The 17,594-nt window shown below is 42.7% G+C and overlaps 1 protein-coding gene across 1 annotated transcript in view; it reads left to right on the top strand.

Moving 5' to 3' along the window:
• The window catches only part of SLC28A3 (solute carrier family 28 member 3), a 57,790-nt gene continuing 40,196 nt past the window's right edge, over window positions 1-17,594 (top strand). The window contains exon 1 of the mRNA XM_028146238.2: window positions 1-189. Within this exon, the coding sequence (XP_028002039.2) occupies window positions 112-189 (78 nt within the window). The 5' untranslated portion in view covers window positions 1-111. The remainder of the gene's footprint in view (window positions 190-17,594) is intronic.

The following is a 17,594-nucleotide window of genomic DNA, read 5'->3' as shown; positions in this document are numbered from 1 at the left end:
TTCTACAACAGCAGGTGGCATTCTGACATCAGCAGAGGCTGTGCTCCTTCTCCCAGGTACAGAGGACCTCCGACCAGACATCTGGAAGGACTGCAGAGACCAGCCAATCCCATGAGCAGCGAGGAGCCCATGGAGCTCAAGACTGTGACCGCCTCTGAAGCCGACGGCTACAGAAACACTGCCTTCCAGGTGAGCAGAGCTTCCATCTATTTTTAAGACCAAGTAAGTGGAAATAATCCTCTTTCCGTGCCTCTTTGGCAAGTGTCTTAACTAAAGCAGTGGAGTGATTGGGACCCAGTAAGATTTTTAACGGCGCTTTTTAAACCTATTGTTTGTCCTTCTTGGGTGGACAAACCTGAAAAGTCTCTTTTCACCAGAACCTATTTCGATCCCTGGCTTGCCTTATCACTGGGAAACAAGACTCTTCTCCTGCTTTTGTCCAGCTAGCTCCAGGCAGGGACACAGTATGTGCCTGCAGGCTGGGTGAGAGGGAAAGAACAGAGAAAATTCAGATCCTGAATGTAGTTCACACCTCAGGGTTTCTTTCTCTTAAACCAGGTCCCCAACTCTCTGATGGGGGCCTGGGGGCCTACACCAGGGCAGCCGGGTTATACAAACCAGTCTCATGTCATCAACCAAAACTCACTGAGTGATTAATGCTGCTTGGCCTAGGGCTGGGTGCCAAAGAGACGCAGGAGTCCCGTCATTGGGAAACACCAGGCTGCTCCGACTGGGTCTGGCCTGGGGATTTTTCAGGGCTGTTCCTAAATGTGCTTCCTGGGAGCCTGCAATGCCTTGGACTTCAGAGTCACTAAACAGGCAAAACAAACTTCTAGGCATTAGCAAAAGAGGAGCAAGGAAGGTAAAAGGGCTGTGACACAAATCCTGACTCTTTCACTCACAAGTTATTAAAACTTCCCCGAGCCTCAGTCCAGTTGCCTGCACAGAGGTCACAGTGGTGCTCATCCCATAAGTTATAAGTGTTAGGGGGAGGATAAAAATATTTTCCCTACCCTCTTAGATTCAGTGCCTGGGGTCTGTGAATTAAACTGATAAATGATAGATTTACAGGAAAAGTTTTACAAATTTTATTAATATTTTTAATTTTACCTGCACTGGGATTTATAGAAAAGACCTAAGATTCAGGGGCTTATATACCTTTTGAAAATATATATATATACTAGAGGCCCGGTGCACAAAATTCGTGCACGGAGGGGGGTTGTCCCTCAGCCCAGCCTGTACCCTCTCCAATATGGGACCCCTCAAGGGATGTCCGACTGCCCACCGGGATCGGGCCTAAATGGGCAGTCGGACAACCCTCTCACAATCCAGGACTGCTGGCTCCCACTGCTTGCCTGCCTGCCTTCCTGATTGCCCCTAACCGCTTCTGCCTGCCAGCCTGATCACCCCCTAATCACTCTGCTGCCAGCCTGTTTGCCCCCAACTTCCCTCCTCTGCCGGCCTGGTCACCCCTAACTGCCCTCTCCTGCAGGTTTGATCACCTACAACTGCCCTCCCTTGCAGGCTTGGTCCCTCTCAACTGCCCTCCCTTGCAGGCCAGGTGCCTCCCAACTACCCTCTCCTGCTGGCCATCTTGTGGTGGCCATCTTGTGTCCACATGGGGGCAGGATCTTTGACCACATGGGGGAAGCTATATTGTGTGTTGCAGTGATGATCAATCTGCATAGTACTCTTTTATTAGATAGGATAGAGGCCTGGTACAGGGGTGGGGGCCAGCTGGTTTGCCCTGAAGGGTGTCCCTGATCAGGGTGGGGTACCCTTGGGGCATGGGGCGGCCTTAGTGAGGGGCCTGTGGTGGTTTGCAGGCCAGCCACACCCCCTGGCAACGAAAGCGGAGGCCCTGGTATCTGGAATTTATTTTCCTTCTACAATTGAAACTTTGTAGCCTGGAGCAGAGCCAAGCCTGGGGCTCCCTCCGAGGCCCGAAGCCATTTGTGTTGGGGTTATAATTGAAACTTTGTTGCCTTAAGCCGGTGGGCCCGGCCAGGCTGTGTGGAAAGCTTTGCTTCCCCTGTTGCCGGCGGCAACCCTGGCCTGCTCTCTCAAGCTCCATTCTGCCGCCATTTGTTTGAATTTGTTTACCTTCTGTAATTGAAACTTTGTAGCTTGAGTGGAGGCTTAGGCCTGCAACGGCTGGCAGAAAGCTTGGCTTCCTCTGTTACCTAGGAAACCTTGCTCTCTGTGGCTGTAGCCATCTTGGTTTGGGTTAATTTGCATACTTGCTCTGATTGGATGGTGGGCGTGGCTTGTGAGTGTGGCTTGTGGGTGTGTCAGAGGTATGGTCAATTTGCATATTTGTCTATTATTAGATAGGATATGTTTTTATTGATTTTTTTTTTTAGAGAGAGAGGGAGAGTAAGAGAGAGATAGCAACATCTATAGAGAAATAGGGCATCATATACCTTTTTAACAAAGAATGGGTAAATGTGAAGAAGTGTCTAAACAAAGGAAAGAGAGGTTGGACTTTTAAGGCCAATATATTGTGGGAAACTGACTGGGAAGTAAATGGGGGGGACTAATGGAGGATAAGGTTTGTTAGTGAGGTTTGGTTATGCAATCTTACCTCAATGCGATCTCTGTTTCCAGTGATAAGGGTTGTTCACCTCTTTCTGGTTTGGGAGAGGGGGACACATGTACAGGGGAATGTATGCCCTGTCTTAGGGCAGATAGGGGAAAAGAAAGAGCTCTTTCTGTGTCTGCTTTTTGTCAATTGCCTTTAGCTCAAAAAATCGTTATGCCCAAGTGTCATATTTGGGTTGCTATATTTTTTTAAATATATTTTTATTGATTTCAGAGAGGAAAGGAGAGGGAGAGAGGAGGGGGGGGGGAATGATCAACGATGAGAGAATCATTGATTGGCTGCCTCCTGAACTCTCAGCACCAGGGACCGAGCCTGCAACCCTGGGCATGGGCCCTTGACCGGAATCGAACCCAGGACCCTTTAGTCACAAGCCAACACTCTATACACTGAGCCAAACCAGCTGGGGCTGGGGTGGCATATCTTTATCACCTTTAGAAGGGTTAAATGAGAAGAAAAGCATAGAGCAAAGGGCCTATTATGATCCAAGAGGATTAAGGGGATGGAATGGGATAAAGAGGCAACGTGAACACGGCAGCAAGACAGAAGTGTCTGCTAAGGAGAAAGGTCCATGTCACAGCAACTGGCTGCTCCGTCAGCGAGGAGGACACACCCATGGTGGCCCTGCTGTTTTTTGCTTTGTGTTGTTTTGGTGGTGGTGGTGGTGCTAATGACTGAATGCCCTGTTTTCTATCCCTCACTTTCTTCTATCAAAACAGAGCATCTCCAAGCTTCAGGGTGCAGAGCAGGGCAGTTCAAACCTAGCGGATCATTGCACATCAACACCAATCAATGGTGACCAGGCTATTTCTTCCCTGCTTGCTTTTCAACAAGAATTTCCAGGGACAGGTTCTTACTCAGCAAAACCATTAACTACCCTCTAGACACGGCCATCACTAGGAAGAGATCCCAACTCAAGAAGGAATAATATACTATTCTGGCCCTCAAGGAATAGGGCAGGCAGAAACAAATGAGCAATTGTAATTATAATATAATGTGATGGAAAACAAAAACAAAAGAAATATAACCCTGGAGGTTGGCGCCAAATGCCTTGTAAATAAATGTAGGTGGAGCTGGGTGACTGAGTGTATGACAGCATCACAGAGGGAGAGAGAATATCAGATCGGGCTTAAAGGGTAGGCAGGGGTCCCCAATTGAACAGAGCATCGCAAGCAAAAAGAACTGTCTGTGCACAGGCCCAGGGGCCTGAAAGAGCATGTGTGCCAGGACAAGAGGGCAGGCTGGCACTAGATCACATGGCCTCTGTGTGCAGCAAGGCATTTCAGAAGGAGCCAATCAGAATTAATACTATCAATTTTTTTTTAAATATATATTTTATTGATTTCAGAGAGGAAGAGAAAGAGAGAGAGAGAGAGAGAGAGAAACATCAATGATTAGAGAGAATCATTGATCAGGCTGCCTCCTGCACACCCCCTACTGGGGATCGAGCCCACAACCTGGGCAAGTGCCCTTGACCAGAATCGAACCTGGGACCCTTCAGTCCGGGCAGGCCGATGCTCTATCCACTGAGCCAAACCAGCCAGGGCTATAGTATCAAATTTTTTAAGAGTACTTTACTACCCCTGTTGAAGGTGGACAGAAAAGGAAAGAGATGTGTGTGTATGTGTGTGCAGTGGGACACCAGTTAGGAGATGAGTATAATAATCTAAACTAGGTTCGAGGCAGTGGAAACAGATGTCAGGTGGGGAAGCCTGATTGCTGATAAGAGGGCCTTCAGCACTAGAACTTTTTTAAATTAAATTTATTGGGGTGACATTGGTCAACATGAACATATAGGTTTCAGGTGTGGGTTTCTATGTTACAAGATCTGTATATTGCACCATGTGCTCACTACCCAAAGTCAAATCTTCTCCTCTCACCATGAATAATGCTGCAATGAACATAGGGCATTTGCATATATCTTTTCAAATACGTGATTTTGAGGTTTTCGTATATATGCCCAGGAGAGGAATCAGCACTGGAATTGATGGGAGTCTGGAATAAGAGCTGTTGGCTCTGAAGATTTCAGTTTTCTCCTCTGTAAGGAAGGATAATAATATCCTATATTAGGGTTGTTGAGAGAATTAAGTGAGCTAAATAAGTTTTTAAAATGTATGTCATAAATATGTCATATATGTAAAAAACAAACAGTTCTGTCTATGCCATTCAAGCTGTATAACAAAATATCACACAGACTGGGTGGCTTATAAACAGAAATTTATTTCTCACAGTTCTGAAGTCCAAGATTAAGGTAACAGCAGGTTCCAGGTCTGGTGAGGACCCACTGACACTGAACTCAAGTTGGGCTGCCACTTTGATAGCCAATAATCAAGAGACAGATGCTGGTGCAAGGAAAGACACGGTTTATTCAAGTGCCAGCAGCCTGAGAAGAGGGCAGACTCCTGTCCCAAAGACCATCTTAACATCTCAGTGCGCGCCGGGGTTTTTATTAGGAGGGAGAGAGAAAGCAGAACAAATAAATAAGTGACTAGGGGGTTGACAGTTCTCTACTGTAAGTTAGCACAGTCCATTCTGATGATTATCTCAAAATTATCTCTACTGTAAGTTAGCACAGTCCATTCTGATGATTATCTCAAAACTGGTCAAGGGAAGATCCAGTTTTTATGGTTGAGAGTCAGCAAGTCTCCTGGAGCCAGAACATCCAGTTGCTGGAGTCAGCCTCCTCCCTGAAGCCAGTTCCAGCAACTCTTGCACACATAAGCTGCTCATCCGTGGGATACATATTAGTTAACAATTCATCTTTAACAAAAGCACTTTTAACAGAAACAATATTAAAAAAATAGAGGGGTGAGTTACCCTACCTCCTCAGAGACAGCCGTCTTCTTGTTGTGTCCTCACATGGAAGAAGGATGCAAGAGCGCTCTCTGGGGCCTCTTTTATAAGAGCACTTCTCCTATACACGAGGGCTCTTCCCTCAGGATGCAATCACCTCCCAAAGTGTCCACCTCCTACATCACATTGGGAATTAGGGTCTCAACATATGGATTTGTGGGGGACAGAAACATAAGTCCATAGCAAGAGCCTAGCATACAGAATGAACATAATCATAGTGGCCTTTGGTGCTGGGGCAGGGTAAGGAGAGTGGTGAGTAACTATTTCTAGCTTCAGATGTCAACGTGGAAGTTTATTTAGATAGGAAATCCGGAAATAGGGTTGGAGTGAGGAAGAGAGTGAATTGGTTTTGAGGCCTGCTGGTTGAAATTCAGGAGATTCCGTACACCTGGATAAAGAAGGAGATGAAGCAGGAAACGGATGCACAGCTGCACCTGGAGCCTAGAAGGGGACATCAGCCATCTGGGGGCCATGAGCACCGAGATGGGCCACAGGCAGGGATGAGACCTCCCGGAGGGAAAGCTGGGAGGCTCCTGTGTTGAGTGAGCAGAAAAATTGGAGAAGTCAGATGGAAGGGTCAGAAGGGGCGGGGGAGCCAAGGGAAAAGAGAGCTACCAGGTCAACAGCAAAACCTCCTCTGGAGAACAGAAGAGTACATCGAATGAGATAAGGTCATTTGATTTGCCAGTTGCTCGTGACCTGGGGGAGAGGGCAGGGGCAGTTCATGTGATGAGTGGGAGTTAAGAGACTGGAGACAATGAGGGCAGAAGGGACATCCCTGAAGGGACTGAGAGAACAGGGGAGAGAGAGAGACGGGCTCAGGGGAGACAAGACTGGGCTTGTAGGCAGGGAGAGATTTTATTTAATAAAATTATTTCATTGTGAAATTGACATGCAGAAATACACAGAACCAAATAGACAACTTATTATAAAGTGCCACCCAGGTTAAGAAACAGGATGTTGCCATCCCTCTGCTCTGAGGCCCCAACAGCGAGCCTTCTGTCATAACTGCCGCCCTCCCCCAGGGTCCAGCTGCCCCAGCTTTATGGTCATTGCTTCCCTGCTTTGCTTATGCTTTAACTGCTAGTTATGAATCCCCAAGCACCACCTTTTCCTGTTTTTTAACTTTTTGCAAGTAGAAACATACAAGAAAAATGCTTTGCTCACTGTAAAATGTTTATATGGAAGTAAGCAAGCTGAATCATTTTGTAATTGGCTTCTTTGGTTCAGTTTAAAATGTCTAAGATTCGGCTGCTTCAGTGTTGCATGTAACTGGAGTTCATCCAATTCCACTGATGTACTGTATTCTCCATAAATATTACAGTTTATTTTTACTGTTAGTGGACAGTTAAATTTGGAGTTTTGGGGAGCTTTTACAAACAACAAAGCTATGAATACTGTTGTATATGTCTCCTGATACATATGTAACACGTTTATTCTGGAGTTATATCTAAGAAGTGGAATTGCTAGGTTATTGGGAATGCATATATATGTTTTCAACTTTAGTAATAAGGCCAAACTGGTTTCCTAAGTGCTTTTACAAAGTTACACTGCCATCCACAGAGTGTGAGTTCCTATTACTCCATAGCCTCACCAATATTTATCTGGCTTTTTTAATTTCAGTGATTCTGGTAGGTGTGTGTATAGTAGTCTATCACTGTTAAACAAAATTATAATTAAACTTTAATTCCTGTATGTTATTGGCCATTAGATGCCTCTTTTATGAAATACTTGTTCAAGTCTCTTGCCCATTTTTCTTCCTGGATTTTGTCCCTTTTTTATTGATTTAAAAGAGTTCTTTAAATGTTTCAAATACAAACTCTTTCTCAGTTATATGGTTTGCAAATGTCTTCTATCACTGAAGCTGTCTTTCACTGGAATATTCTGATGAACAAAGTGAATTACATTGTGTCCCATTTATCAGGTGTTTTTCTGTTTTATATATCCTGTTTAAGACATCTTTTCCTTGGCCCTGGCTGCATAGCTCAGTTGATTAGGGTACCATCCCAATATGCCAAGGTTGCAGGTTTAATCCCCAGTCAGGGCACATACAAGAATCAACCAATGAATGTCTAAGTAAGTGGAACATCAAGTTGATGTTTTCTTTCTCTAAAAATTAAAGATTTTAAAAAATATGTTTTCCTTAGAGAGAAAAAACTAATAGTTGCCAGATGGGAGGGATTGTTGGAGGACTAGATGAAAAAGGTAAAAGGAAGAAGAAGAACAGATTGGCGGTTACAAAATAGTCACAGGAATGTCAAGTACAGCCTAGGGAATATAGTTAATAATATTGTAATAACCATGTATGGTGCCAGGTGGGTACTAGACTTATCTGGGGATTACTTCATAAATTATATAAATGCCTAACCACTTTGCTGTATATCTGAAACTAATATAAAACAATATTCAGTGTGAACTGTAATTGGAAAATTTAAAAACAAATCATTTCCTAACCCGCAAGATCATGACGATACCCTCCCATATTTTCTGAAAGCTTGTCCTTGCTTCTACATTAAGGCTTCTAGTCCCCTGAAATTGATTTTTATGTATAGTGTAAGTGGGAGTGAAGTTTTTTTGTTTTTTCTACCTGGACACCCAATTATTTCAGCATCACTTTTTTTAAAAACCCATCTTTTCCCCATTTGAAAAATACCACATTTGCCAAGTGTTCATATTTGGGGCATGACTTTTTAGAATAGAGTGACTGAAAGATTTTTCCAAACTCAATGGAGGTGGACGGACCCAGAGAAGAGAGAGAGGGACAGCAAGAGAAGTCAGATAAAGTTCCGAATTTCCAAGGGTGAAAATTCAGGCAAGTTTTTGAAAGAACACCTTTACTGAAGGTGTCCCTCAGAATCCCAGATCAGGTTGCCTTATGCTCATGAGGAAGTCAGTTGGGTAGAAACCACTTAGGAAAGTCTGGAGGCAAGACCAGACGGGAAATGTGCCTCCGCCCTGCTTACACACAGAGGAAGGCTGACCTGCTCCGTGAATTGCCTGGTGTGCCAGTCAGGTATGGAGAGTTTGTTCAATGGAGGTTGAAATTTGAGAGGTCATATAAGCGCTAGAACATTGGCATGGACTTCTAACCCAGATTCTTTGAATATAATAGCTCTGAGGTTGGAAGAAATTATGCAAAGTGAAGAGGAAGAGTATTGTTTCTCCAACACACTAGTCAGGGAGGTCAACGTAATCACACCCAGGTTATTAAGTAGGTTTTCACATAGGTCAGGACAAGCTTGGCTGAAGCTATCCAGATGCTTTTTCCCCCATCAGTGAATTAGAACACAGAAAACCCATGACAATACAGTACTTTGCTTTTGTGAAGGATGTTTAAAAAATAAATAAATAAATAAATAAATGCATTCTCTATTTTTCCCCTCAGATCTGTATGATCATCCCTAGACCTACTTAATTCTAAAGGAAAATAACCTAGATGACTATAACCCATGTCATTTCCATGACATCTCAGAGGGGATGTGCTTAACGATTTTGTTTTTTCCTCATTCAAGCATTCCTGAAATGATTCCCTTCAAAAAAGGTGTGTGTGTGTGTTGGGGGGAGGAAAGACACTTACTCATTAGTAATTAAGGCATTGGAATGTGGCATAATAATGTGGATAAAAGTAGATATTAACTGAAGACTAACTAGGGCAGATCTGTCCAATACGTGTGTACAAGCCACATAGGTAATTTTACATTTTTCTACAAATTCATTAAACATGTAAAATGAGCCCTAGCCATTTTGGCTCAGTGGATAGAGCGTCGGCCTGTGGACTGAAGGGTCCCATTTTCAATTCCAGTCAAGGGCATGTACCTCAGTTGCAGGCTCCTGACCTTCGTAGGGGACATGCAGGAGGCAACCAATTGATGTATCTCTCTCACATTGGTGTTTCTCTCTGTTTCCACCTCTCCCTTCTACTCTCTCTAAAAATCAATGGAAAAAATATCCTTGGTTGAGGATAAAAAAAATTTTTTTAATTAAAAAAAAGTAAAATGAAACAGGTTTAATTAATTTTAGCAATATAGATTATTTAACCTGAAATACTGAAAATATCATTGCAACCTGCGATTAATGTAAAGTTATTGAGATGCTTTCTTTACATCCTTTGTTTCATACTAAGTCTTTAAAATCCAGTGTGTTTGTATACTTAACAGTACATGCCAATTTTAATGCTAAATTTTTATCAGAAATACTTAATCTGTATTTAGATTTCACAAAATGTATAGTTGCAAAAGTAGATTCATACCCAACTTTCAAACATACTTAAATGTTTTCCAATGAATGAATCTCTCATGTTCATTTTAAAATTTAAATTAGTTAAAATTTAAATAAAATTGACTTTCAGGTTCTCAGTGGCACTACTTTTCAAATACTTGGTAGCCACATGTATTGATGACTCAGGTAATGTACATATTTTTTGGTTTGGGAGGATACCAAAAAAATCTGATACTACTTATCACTTGATCATACAGATTCTCCCTTGTGACATATCTGACTTTTCTATTTAAATCTGAGGTTGTTGGTGACATTAACAGGATGGTGGAGTAAGGACCTGCAAAGGCCTCTTTCATAAAAGTAACAAGAATGCTGGGGAAATTGTCCAAATCACTTTTTTAAAACTCTGGAAATTAATCAAAGCCTCACAGCAATGCGGAGAGTGTCTTGTGTGTGTTGTTTTTTCCATGTAAAACAACTAAATTCCAATTAGAACAGCAAGCATTCTGGTGTCTTAATTTCCTAGTCCTATTCCACTCTCTCCCGATTCACGATAGTCTGGAAAAACAACTCTGAAATCACAGTGAAAACTAGCAGCCTCACAGCCTACAGAGGGGGCAAAATTCCCAGGTAACTGCCATTATTTGACCTGTCTTGCAGTTCCTTAGAAAATCCCACAAGGCTTGTCTGTCCTTGATCTGACTTACAGCTCACCCACCATGATTTCCCTGGAGCCAACCGTTATAAAGGCGTTTACCTGAAGCAGTGATACAGTTAGGGGGGAAAGCCTATAACAAGTAAAAAGATTGGCTTAGTAATCACACACTTCCCAACATAGAAAGGTCCAGAAAAAAATTTTAAAAGACCAATGTGAAAAAAAAAGAGAGAGACAGAAAAGATAAATTACTAAAAGCAGGCAAATCTGAACTTATTACTTTACTTTTAATTTGGTGGCCTAAACTTAGTGGCCAGGCCCTTAAAGGGCAGGAATAAAGCTTTCGTTCCACAGTCCCTTAATTTAAAACGAGGGTGGTGTTGCTCACCGACCCATCTCATCCAGACCCTGCTGATGTTGATGAGAAGCTGGGCCTTGCGTGCTAGCCAAACTGCTATTTGTCAAATTAAAAAAAAAAAAATCAAAGGTGGGAGTATTTGGAATTTTATATAGAACAGATTATTGTGAGCATGAACCTGAACTCCCTATTGTGCCACAGAGTATAGAATTCTTTCTTCAAATTGCAGATTTAGGCAGACAGAGTGCAGCATGATTTTCATTCTAAGCCGGGATCTGGATCTGGAGGCGTCTAATTGGACTCCACGCATGGGCTAACGTGTTTGACCCAGAAGCCACTTACAGCCTTGGCATGTCTAATTGTTCTTTCTTTTTCCTTTGAGAGAGAGAAAGAGAGAGAGAGAGAGAGAGAGGGAGGAGGAGAGAGAGAGAGAGAGAGAGGGAGGGAGGAAGAGAGAGAGAGAGAGAGAGAGAAAGGAAGAAGATGCACACCGTGTGTCCTTTGGCAGGAAATAAAGATAGAAGTTTCTTAAGGAAACCCTATGAATCACATGGTTAAGGAGCCTCCCAGGGTGTTCAGGAACAAAGTAGATGATTACTAGGAATGGTTAAATCAGGAAGCGGGGAAATGTACTGGGATACTTCTTAATATTCATTCCAGTTTCCTGGTTTTGCAAAGTCAAGGTTCTGTTTGCTTCTTTTCCTCCAAGAGCCAAAATTCTTTGACATAAACCATGACATTTATTGATTCAACAAATATGTATTGAGCTCTGACATAGTGCCAGGCATTATGCAAGGAGATGGAAACAGAGAGCCACTGTTTGGTTAAAAGCAGTTAATAGTGGCCAAGTCATACAAAGCAGAGTGAAGGTGAGCTCACCTAGGTTGGGGGTTGGAGACTATTTCCCAAATATTCCAAATGAACCCTTACAGGTCTTCATTCTCTCCCTCACTTATTCCAAATATACATTGAGCATCTACTGTGTGATAGGTGGAAGGAAATGTTAGGCTTCCTGTTGGCCCAGTAGAGCAGAAATAACTCCCCAAGCTACCATGTCAAGAACCATTTTTTCCACATTGCATCGCGTGGAGAAGGCAAGGCCCTGACTGGGAAGGCTTGAGAGACGTGAGCAGGGAGACAGAAAGGCTGGTGAAGACAGACACACAGGAGTAGAGAGGCCAATCAGGTCTGATTTACCTCAAAATCCTGGTCCGAAGGATCCAAAATCAATGATACGTTTAGGTGTAAAACTAAATTTCTAAACTGTGTGGACTCAGGAACATTTCAGAAAAAAAACTAGCCTGCCAGATTATAAGGGGTTGTAACTCCTCCATGAAACATGATCAGAAAGTAATTCATTAATGTGAGGCAAGGCTCTTCACACCATGAGGAAATGTCGGTCATAATCCAGAAGGGCCAGCACAGATATACCTGCTCTCCTTCCCCACTCTCCAGTCGCCTGACCCTCCTGACCCGCTCATCTTCGGGAGCATACCAAAGTTCCTCACAGAACAGCCTGTACAGTTGTGCAGTTGTCCACTGATGGGTTCTACTTCCCTGTCAGTGTCCCGCCCTTTCAATTCTATCACTTTACAACTCTGCTAGCGTTTAAAGAATTTTTATTTTTCTAATTCAAATTATTGCATCATGAGTTTCTCATCCACCCAAATCCATTGGTTCAGGAACATTTGCAGGGAGAAAGTTGGTTAGAGAGCACAGGGCTGACTTGTGCAGCCATGGAGATTTAAAATAAAGAATTGCTGCCCGGCCAGCATAGCTCAGTGATTGAGCGTCAACCTATGAACCAGGAGGTCACTGTTCAATTCCCGGGTTGTGAGCTTGATCCCCAGTGTGAGGCATGCAGAAGGCGGTGGATCAGTGATTCTCTCTCTCCTTCTCCCTTCCTCTCTGAAGTTAATATATGTATATATAATTTTTTTTTTAAATAAAGAATTGCTTAATTGAGGGCCAGACCCATGCAGATAAAGGAGGTGGAGAACAAAGATCCAGTTACATGGTATATTGGATCTAGCAAGGAGGGGAAAGAGACAAAGGCACACAAAGCCAACAAAATGTTAGGCTTCCTGTTGGCCCACATGTCCACTTCCTCATTCCCCTGTAGACCATGAGGTCTTTAGGTCAGAGAATGGGAACAAAGAAGTAGAGGAGGAAGAATTTAGTAAGCACAGGTGGGAATAAGAGGTAGTCTGTCATGTTCCAAGCACTGACTCTACTATATGTGGAAATGACAAGGGGGCTCTCATTAAAGGGGAAGTAAGAGAGCGAGGATAAGGGTGAGCCAGATGAGAGGCTAGGAGTGTGAGGGGGGGAAGGGAAGGGTGACAGGCCGGCACAGATGCTGAGGCTAAAAGCCACATACTGAATGAATCATGAGGACATCAAAATTTTGATCCCTTCAGATACCTAGAGATTTGCCTCTAAAAACAAATCAGAGAAGGAAATAAGACTAAGGAGAATTAATAGATTCAAAGTGATTATATACTTGTTTCTTTTTTTCCTTTTTTTTTTTTTTTTTTTGTTTTTCTCAACTGTAGGAAGATATTTTGCTAGTAAGAGTATTTCCAGTTCCCTCATGGCTAAATGGGTTGCATCTTTGGACTAACAGACACCAAGTTTATTCCAGTTAACCAGTAGAAGTAGTACCTTGAATCTTTAAATAGTCCTTACCCTGACTATTTAAATAATCAATTGTATAATTTATGGTCAACAGCTTTTTTTCTAAACTCTCTAAGAACAGGAATCATATATGCAATGCCAACAACCAGCACAATAGGTACACAGTAAATATTTGTTAGAGGAATGGCTGAGAATGCCTGGGACAGAGCCTCAAGGAACTGTATGTGACAATGGAGGTTGAATGAAAAGGTTGATATGGTACAAGAAAGGGAGAAGGAGAAGTCTGGGTGATAAGAGGAAACTAGAAGGAGAAACCAAGATGGCGGCATAGGTTAACACCTAAACTGCTGCCTCGCACAACAATTTCAAAACTACAACTAAAAGACAAAATGGACATCATCCAGAACCACAGGAAGGCTGGCTGAGTGGAAATTCTACAACTTGAAGGAAAGAGAAAAGCACAGTGAGACTCACAGGAGCTGCGGAAGGCAGAGGTATGGAGGCGCGAGCACGGAGAGGGCTGGCAACTGAGTATGTGGCTGGCTTTTTCAAGCAGCAGGGAGACAAAAGCTCCCGACTGCTCTGAACTCCAGTTCCAGGTGAGACTCTGGGAACCCAGACTCATACGGGGAGAAACTGGACTGTCTGGCAGTGGGCGAAACTCGAGAGCGGCTTTCTCTCAGAGGTTCCTTGCAGCGATTACCACGGTACACTGAGACCCAGGGGCCTCTTAGGGCAGGGCTGTTGGGAAGCCATTGCTGTTTGCTCTGACCTGAGACTCTGCCCCATCCAAGTTGAGCACAGAGGCTTTTGCATATGAATGGCCTGGTCCTTTGAATTCTAAACTTACCTAACAAACTGCAGCTGAGTCAGTGAGACCCAGAACATCCAAAAGCAGGCCCAAGGCCCCACAGCACCTTGCATTGCTTCACAGCTGGGCCTCATCTGGGCACCTCCAAAACCCAAACAAAGAAGAGGAATCTGCAGATCTCTCCATAGCTCCTGCTGGGTGGCCTCAGGCAGAGGCTAAATTAGTACCTCCTTGGAGATCCAAGAACCAGTGTACCCAGGGGTCATAGTGGGACCATCCAGATTACAACTCCTCAGATCCATAAGGGACACACTCAGGGGGCAGACTCAGTGAGCACCAAAGCCCCACTGAAGCAAATGTTGTCTCATAAGGGTGTCTCCAGCACAGAAGTTCTCCCATTGTAGACATAGCTGGTCCTCACAGCCAATTGGCCTGGAGGTCAATTCCCCCCAGTGATACCAACAACAATCAAGGCTTAACTACAACAAGACTGTGCACACAGCCCACAAAGGGGTGCACCAAGAGTGTCCACCTCACGTAACTGGGGAGGCTGAGCCACTGGGCCCTATAGGACACCTAGCACACAAAGCCACTCTATCAACTCAGGGAAGCAGCCACAATGTGGAGACAAAGAAACAGGTCACAAATGAAAGAAATGGAGGAAAGCAAACGACTGGATATAGAGTTCAAAACCACAGTTATAAGGTTTTTCAAGAATTTTCCAGAAAAGGCCGATAAATTTAGTGAGACACTCGAGGATATGAAAAAGGACCAACTAGAAATTAAGCATACACTGACTGAAATAAAAAATAATATACAGAGATCCAACAGCAGACTAGAGGATCGCAAGAATCAAGTCAAAGATTTGAAATACAAAGAAGCAAAAAACACCCAACTGGAATAGCAAAAAGAAAAAAGAATCCAAAAATATGAAGATAGTGTAAGGAGCCTCTGGGACAAGTTCAGGCATACCAACATCCGAATTATAGGGGTGCCAGAAGAAGAGAGAGAGCAAGATACTGAAAACCTATTTGAAGAAATAATGACATAAAACTTCCCCAACCTGGTGAAAGAAATAGACTTACAAGTCCAGGAAGCACAGAGAACCCCAAACAAAAGGAATCCAAAGAGGACCACACCAAGACACATCAAAATTAAAATGCCAAGAGCAAAAGACAAAGAGAGAATATTAAAAGCAGCAAGAGAAAAACAATTAGTTACCTACAAGGGAGCACCCAAATGATTGTCAGCTGATTTCTCAACAGAAACCATGCAGGCCAGATGGGAGTGGCAAGAAATATTCAAAGTGATGAATAGCAAGAACCTACAACCAAGATTTCTCTACCCAGCAAAGTTATCATTCATAATTGAAGGTCAGATAAAGCGCTTCACAGATAAGAAAAAGCTAAAGGAGTTCATCACCACCAAATCAGTATTATATGAAATGCTGAAGTATTCTTTAAGAAGAGGAAGAAGAAGAAAAAGGTAAAGATAAAAATTATGAACAACAAATACATATCTATCAACAAGTGAATCTGAAAACCAAGTGAATAAAAAATCTGATGAACAGAATAAACTGGTGAATATAATAGAATCAAGTGCATAGAAAGGGAGTGGACTGACATTTCTCGGGGGGAAAGGGGTGTGGGGGGTGCTGGAAGAGACTGGACAAAAATCATACACCTACGGATGAGGACAGTGGCGGGGGGGTAAGGGCAGAGGGTGGGGTGGGAACCGGGTGGAGGAGAACTATGGGGGGGAAAAGAGAAACAATTGTAATAATCTGAACAATAAAGATTTATTTAAAAAATAAAAAGAGGAAACTAGTAAAACATGTTATCACAGAAGTCAGGGACAAAAGTATTTTAAGGAACACTTAATACAATGAAAACTGGATTTAGGGAAATGGAAACCATTGATGACTTTGACAAGGGTGATCTCCATAGCATGGTAGGGGTAAAAGCCATACTGGAATGGGTTGAAGAATGAATATGAGGCAAGATATGGACCTAGTGTCTTAGCCCATCTAGGCTGCTATAACAAAATATCATAGACTCAGTAGCTTATAAACTATAAAAAATTATTTCTCACAGTTCAGGAAGCTGGAAATCTAAGATCAAGGGCACCATGGTGGCAGTCTTGTGAGGGCCCTCTTCCTAGTTCACAGCCAGAACCTTCTCACTAGGCCCTCACATGATAGATGGGACTAGGGGTCTCCTGTAGGGTCTCTTTCATAAGGGCACTAATCCTATTTATGAGGGTTCCACCCTCATAACTTAAGCAACTCCCAAAGGCCCAACCATCTAATACCATCATCTTTGGGGTTAGAATTTCAACATAATGAATTTTGAAGGAACACAAACATTTAGACCATAGCAAGCAGTAAGGGTAGAAAGAAGACTGGTTTTTAATGGGAGAAGAAAGGATCCTTATCTATAAATTCTTGGCTTCAGGGTAATAAAAAATTGATAATGAGGCAAATATTAGAAAACAAGGGAAGGCAGTGTGTAGAGAAGCAGAGAGTACTGTGCCTATGCCTGGCTCAGAGTAAAAAGTCCAGGCACTTCCATATTGTTCTTGGGATTAGCTTTTCATTGGGTATCTTGAGACTTAGTTCTGGTCTTCTCCCTCTCGAATATATAGTAGAAATCCTTACGGGAGTATTTTTCTTTATTCAAACAAATCAGACTAAGTCAAAGGAACAATAGCAGGAAATTAGAACAAGGCTTAAAGGATCACACCTTATCAAACACAAATTATCAACACAAATACCAAAAGCATAGTGAGAGTGAAAGGCAATCCAGCAGGATAAGGTCAGTGATGTCTTGGAGTGTACAATTCTATTTTTATGTGACTTTTAGCTAGCTCCAAGCTCTAAAAACTCCAAATGTAAAAAAGAAATAAATACACATACATGCATTTGGAGGAACTTAACTCCCCTCTTGATGATGACTGGGACAGGGTGTGATGAGCCGCCCACTTTATTATAAAGGTATACAAGTCTCTTTCTAATTAATAAGCAATTTGAGGAAGTGATACTTCAAGGCTGTGTGAATATCCAGTTTCCCTCGCACTTCACTTGATGGTTTTGGCAACCATGGATGAACTTTCTCTGAATCAGTTATTACTTGGGATCTGTAAAATGATTATTTTTCACTTCTTCAATATTCCTTACTTCACATTCTTCTGAAAAGAATAGATTTTCCTTTTTTGTCTTGCTCTCTCTTTTTGAGTGTCATTAGAGACTAACATTCCCTTTTATTCAATATTTTATAATCAATTATCAATATTTGTTTCTTTCAACATCTACATAATAAAAGAGTAAGATGCAAATTGATCATACCTTCGCGACACCCACCAGCCAATCAGGAGTGAGTATGTACATTAACCCAACAAAGATGGCAGGTTAATTTGCATACACAGGCGCCAAGTGTTCTGCACCGCCCCAGCCGCTCTGGACCTC

The sequence above is a fragment of the Eptesicus fuscus genome, chromosome 15 (assembly GCF_027574615.1).
Source record: "Eptesicus fuscus isolate TK198812 chromosome 15, DD_ASM_mEF_20220401, whole genome shotgun sequence".
Taxonomy (NCBI): domain Eukaryota; kingdom Metazoa; phylum Chordata; class Mammalia; order Chiroptera; family Vespertilionidae; genus Eptesicus; species Eptesicus fuscus.
The sequence above is the reverse complement of the archived record's forward strand: the minus strand, read 5'-3'. Positions and strand labels throughout refer to the sequence as shown.